Genomic DNA, 6,048 nt, shown 5'->3' with positions numbered 1-6,048 from the left:
TATATATTTTATAAATCAATAAGAAAAAGAAATAAAACTCAATGTAAAAGTGGGCAAAAGTCTTGAACAGACTCTTCACAAAAGAAGATATGCAAATGACAAACATGAAAAGGGGTTACTTTATTTAGTCAACAGGAATTGCAGATTAAAACCATAATGAAAGAGTACTACATACACCCTAGAATGACTAAAATGAAAATGACTGACAATATCAAATGCTGGCAAGGTTATAGAGCAACTGGAACTCAAACACTGCTGCTAGGCGTGTGAACTGGTTTATTCAAACAAGTCATAGAAACCTGTTTGTACCATCTACTAAAGTTAACATATCCAGCCTACATCCCATCTATTCTATTTCTAGGTATATCCTTTAGAGAAATGAAACCGTCTGTTTACAAAGACTTATATGAGAATCCTCATAGCATCTTTGTCCATCATAGCTCAAGACTGGAAACAGCCTGAATGCCCACCAATAGTAGAAGGGACAAATTATAGTATATTTATATAATGGAATACTATTTAGCAACGAAAAGGAACAAATGCGACTATACTTAACATGGATGAACCTCACAGACATAATGGATGTGTGAAAGAAGGCAGTCACAAATGAGTGCATGCTGTAAGATTCCATTTATATGAAATTTTACAACAGGCAAAACCAATCTCTGGTGAGAGAAGTCAGGCGTGTGGTTATATCTAGGGGGTAGGTAATTGACACTGAGGGAGCACAAGGGACTTTAGAGTGATGAGAATGTTGGTGTGCCCATAGGTAAAAGTTCAAAGAGCTAAACATTAGATTTATCTATTTTACTCTATGTAAATTATATTTTAATAACACAAGGAAAAAACTCATTATATGTGAGGCGTGAACTCAGTGCTGTCCTTCATAGCATTTATCACAGTGCATGGTTATATACTCATGTGCAATGTATGGTTAGTGCCATAAGCTCTAACAGAGCGAAGCTGGTGCCTGCATTCTTCATTCTTGTATTCTGTGCCTGGCACACAGCAGGCTCTTGGTATGTATCTGCTGAGTGCAAGGATGAGTGTTGGGTTAAAACCAAGCTCAGTATAAGGTGCTGTGGGAAGGCTGAGGAGGGAGCCTGTGAACTCTGGCCAGGGGATGGGAGTGTTTCACTAAGGAGGGGACATTTGAGTCACACTCTGAAAGCTCCTGGGGATTTTTCTCAGGTTGAGTAAAAGAGAAGGACAGGTAGGCAGAGGAGCCTGCACATACAGAGGCCCCAGGGGCAGGAAGAACAGCTTGTTGTGTGCTGGCGGTAGGAGCCTTGGCTGGTGCTGGCAGAAGGAGGGTTGATGGAAGGGTAGGCAGAGTCTTATTTACTGGCCTGAAGAGTTTGGTCTTCAGTCTGTGGGAGTCATGGAAGGTTTTAAGAGAAGGCAGTCATAAAACTAGATCTGCATTTCAGAAAGATCACTGGGTTTGCAGATTGGACCTCAGCGGAAGGGCTGGGAGTTCTTCATGGATATAGTAGGGCGAAGGTCCTCAGATTCTTGCCCAGACTGAGGGACAGGACACAACACTGAGCCTGCCTTGGGCATTCAGGTTAGACTTGAGGGGTCAGCCATGCTGAGCCCTAGCCCTCTGGGCTGATGATGCAGCGCCACCTACTGGTGTGCCCTGTTCCAGGACTTCACAGGCTATTTGGTTGCTTCTGATCCCTGAGTGGGACGGACCAGCCCATGGCCTCAGAATGAGGGGCGGAAAGAACTTCTCTAGGGGCCAAGCTCTCCCTCTGGTTCAAGGGCCCAAGATCAGTACCTTATGCACATGTAGAAAGGAAAACTGTTCCCCCGTACCAAATGGACACAAACTAGTATTACTAGGCTCTGCCAATTCTGCTTGCATTTGGATCCTAGTTCTACTAGCAGTGCAACCTTGAGAAAGTTACTTAACTTCTTTGTGCCTCAGTTTTTCTCATCTGTAAATCAAGAATAGTAATAGTGTCCAACTGTTAGGGTTGTTATGAGTCAGCAAATGTAAAACACTCAGAACCGTGCCTGGTACATGGTGAGCACTCAATCAAAGCTCATCTTATATCTATATGTATTATTATTTTTATCATTATTGTCATTCAAGACATGGACTGAAGAATGCCTGGTGCATTTGGAGGGCTCAAGGGCTGGAAGCTGAGGGAGGGGCAGCTTGTGGCTCAGACTCTCCTGATCACAGTGGGTGCAGCCTGGGAGTAATGAGATCAGATCTGCATTTTGCAAACCCAGGATCTGTGCACCCCTTTCTGCTCTTAGTGCCTTGCACACTTGCCCTCCCAGTGAGCCTCACACCCCAAATTCTGGTCTCCATCATGCAGACCAGGAAACAGGCTCAGGGAGGTTAAGGAATGTGTGCAAGTCCACTTCATGAACTAGGGACAGAGCTCAAAGCCCAGGGCTTGTGCCTTGCAGCCCAGGGCTTCATCAACCCCAGTAGTCTCCACCCTTTTTGTCACCAGGGACTGGTGCTCCTATGAGAATCTAATGCCTGATGATCTGAGGTGGAGCTGAGGTGGTGGTACTAGTGCTGGGAAGTGGCTGCAAATACAGATGAAGCTTTGCTGGCTTGCCCGCTGCTCACCTCCTGCTGTGCAGCCGGTTCCTAACAGGCCATGGACAGGTACTGGTCGGTGGCCCAGGGCTTGGGGACTCCTGTTCTACCCTATGGTGCTGAGGTTATGGGAGGGACCTGTTCATGGCATCAGATGCTTTGGACAGGACACAAGCAACAAGCTACTTGACCTCCTTCTGCCCTGCATGTTAGCCCCGGGTGGATTCCGAAGCTTTTCAGGTTCTCTCAGCTGGAGCAGTAATCTTATTCCAGAAATTAATTTTAGAACTGGTATCTTTTTTTTCTAGATAATTTTGTTTTTGTTTTTGTTTTGTTGTTGTTGTTTACCCAGGTTAATTGAGAAATAATTGATGTACATCACTATATAAGTTTAAGGTATACAGCATGATGGTTTGATTTACATATATTGTGAAACAATGACCAAAATAAAACTGGCATTTTAAATACAAATTAAAGCTTCTTCCCTCTCCCAGCTAGGCCTGTTTCAGGCTGGGGAAATCTGCACCAGGAAGGAGGTATAAGGGTATGAGCCTGTGAATGAGAGCATGTGAGTGTTGAGTGTGTGAACATGTGTAAGTGTGTGAGAGTGTATGTGTGAAAGCATGTGAGCAAGTGTGCGTGTGTGTATGTATGTGACTTTGTGAATGTGTGGGCATGTGAGTGTGTGAATGAATGTGTGTGCCAGTATGAAAGTGTATGAGTGTGTGTTTGTTATGCAGTCTATTTGTATTCCTTGGGCTCAAGCTCATCAATGCACCTATGTCCCACCAGGCCAACTGCTGTAAGGAGAGGTGACGATGACACTGCTGCCACTCCCCAACCTCATGGGCCTATGCCAGCTGTTTCCTGGGGACAGGGGAATCTGAGAGTCCAAAGGCCTGGGTTTGCTCCGCAGGCCCCAGCTGTGGGCACCCCTCCATGCACACTTCTGGCTCCTCACTCAAAGGCTTCTGCCCCTGGCTGCACACAGTCACATATCCCCTTAGATCTCCAGAGGGAAACTGGTTTGCTGGAATGTTTACAAAACATGAGTGAGAGGATTTTTTAAAAAGAGAAATTAGTGTAACAGGACTTTTCAGATTTAGTGCAGTCTTCCGAAATTCAAGATGTGACTCGTATGTTTTCCTGTCAACAGTGCATCTTGTGCATCTGGAAACATCACGCCTGCTGCTACCAATTAATTTATAATTTTTCTATTAACCGATTAAGTTGCTCAGTGTCAGCAGATTCAAATTTTGTGAAGTCATGTACTTTTGTTTTCAAGAGGAAATTGTGCCAACTTGATCAAGCAGCAAAGTTATAATGATGCACGTAAAGCTGATAATGAAGCTGAATGTTTCCCTCTTGTGAAATTTGGTCATTTATGTTATATTCACTATTCTTGGAGTCTTACAAAATCCCCAAAGAACTTGATACAAAAGAAGCATATAACTTATTTTTAAGAAAAACTTGAAACTGTAGGACTGTGAAATTTTACCACGGAATCCATAGCCGTTGCAGAACATTTTATTGCCTCAAAGGTCCCACTACTAGATTCTAAATTTTCATTGAAGGCTGTGATTTTCTTGAGGACAGAGACTCAGTTTTATCAGTCTGTGACCACATTATAGAATGTAGTTGGTGCTCAGTAAGTATTCAGCGGATGAATCAACCAAAAGAAATAAGACTGGGGAAAAGGTTGGAGTTCAGTGACCTGCGCCTGTGGGTGGTTGGAAGTTGCACAGGTTCTCATGATATTTCTTTTCCCTTATTCGTTATTTTGGTCACTGTCTTCACTCAGGCTGCCATAACAAAATAGCATAGACTGAGTGGCTTAAACAATAGAAATTAATTTTTTCAGGTGGCTGTCTTCCGCTGCGTCCCCGCATGGCCTTTTCATAATGTGTGTGTGCGAGCGACTCTCTTTTCCTCTTCTTATAAGGTCAGCAGTCTTATTGAATTAGAGTCCCACCCTTAGGACCTCATTAAACCTTAAATACCTCCTGAAGACCCTGTGTTCAAATACAGTCATATCGAGGAGTTAGGGCTTTAACATATGAATTCTGGGTGACACAATTCATTCCATAGCAGTCAGTGTGCAGGACATTTCTCCACCATAGATGGCCACACTTGGAGACTTTCAGGAAGACAGAGCTGGAAAAGACTCTAGATCACTCTTGCGTGGAGGGCTGGTCACTTGCCCAGGGCCACACAGCCAGTGGCACAAAGCTGGAGTGATGGGCTACACTGGCTGGGTGGCTCTCAGAACCCTGGGATGGCTGCAGGGGTGGGCTCTGGGGGGCAGTTGGATGCTCACACTGTCCTGACGCTACCCTTGTGTTAGTTACAGGACTCTGATCAGACCCACATACAGAGTGTCCTACCGAACGGTAACGGCGCTGGAGTGGAGATGCTGTCCTGGCTTTACTGGGAGCAACTGTGACGAGGGTGAGTCCACTGGAGAATGGGGTCAGGCACTAGGCACTGGCCAGGCTGGGCTGCAGAGTCCTGGGGGCTTCTCCCCCGACCACCTCCTGTGAGCAGGTCTCTGTCTCTCCACATTCTGTCTTCCTTTTCCCAAGCAACACATGACCAAATGCTTTGGACTGGCTAAACTGGAGTGAGGCTGCCACCCTGCCCATGGCGCTGAGGTGGGGTCCTTGTGTGCAGAGGTTGGTGGAGGATGGAAGAGACCCATGTGTCCTGGCCTGGGAGAGGGGATTCGACTTACAGTCTATTTCTTTTTCTCTGGCTCTGACTTACCCAGAAATTACAGCAGGCAGAGCAGGAAGTTTGGGCTTTGAGCAAGTGCAGACGATGGTCCACCAGCCTTGGAGCCATGTCTATTGTAGAATGAGGCAGATGCACCTGGTGGGTCGCAGCAGAAGGAAGGCTTCACTTGGCGGGTCCTGTCCTTCTGCTGGGCTGATGTGTAGAGGGAAGACAGAGAATGGGGCCTAGAGCTGGGCGTTCCTTCTGAGTCCTGTGCTGCTAGGCTCACCTTGGCTCTGGAGCCCAATGGGACCAAACAGCCACAGTGGAAGGAAGAGATCGCCAGCAACAAATCTCTGCCATGTTCACATCCAGGGAAAGCAGGTCCTCCCTAAGGAACAGGTTTGCAGCACACCTTGTTCCCAGCATACCTGGCTGGTCCGAAGGCTCAGTGGCCAATTTCGTATTCTGAAACAGTAGTTCTCCTTAACCTTGACTTTCTAACAAAATTATTCTCTCTCATCTTTTTTATTACCTAATTTACTGATTTTGATATGTATATCTATCTATGCTTTTATAATATAAGCAAGAGGATAATTAAGTATTATAAATTATAAGTTAAATATGTGCTTTTATTATAAACAGCCTAAAATGCTTTAGGATACAATTAATAATATAATGATAGAAATAGCAGTCATAGTAATGATGATGATGATGCTTCAGTGGACTTGTGGCCCAAAGCTGAGCTGAAGGAAGGGGTTGAGTATAAA

General features: G+C 45.2%; 1 protein-coding gene across 1 annotated transcript in view; it reads left to right on the top strand.

The window, feature by feature from the left end:
- The window catches only part of COL26A1 (collagen type XXVI alpha 1 chain), a 186,979-nt gene that overhangs the window by 74,544 nt on the left and 106,387 nt on the right, over nt 1-6,048 (top strand). Inside the window, 1 exon segment of the mRNA XM_011371581.1 lies at nt 4,917-5,014. Within this exon segment, the coding sequence (XP_011369883.1) occupies nt 4,917-5,014 (98 nt within the window).

This window comes from Pteropus vampyrus, unplaced genomic scaffold (genome assembly GCF_000151845.1).
Source record: "Pteropus vampyrus isolate Shadow unplaced genomic scaffold, Pvam_2.0 Scaffold193, whole genome shotgun sequence".
NCBI lineage: Eukaryota > Metazoa > Chordata > Mammalia > Chiroptera > Pteropodidae > Pteropus > Pteropus vampyrus.
This window is presented reverse-complemented; position numbering and strand designations above follow the sequence as displayed.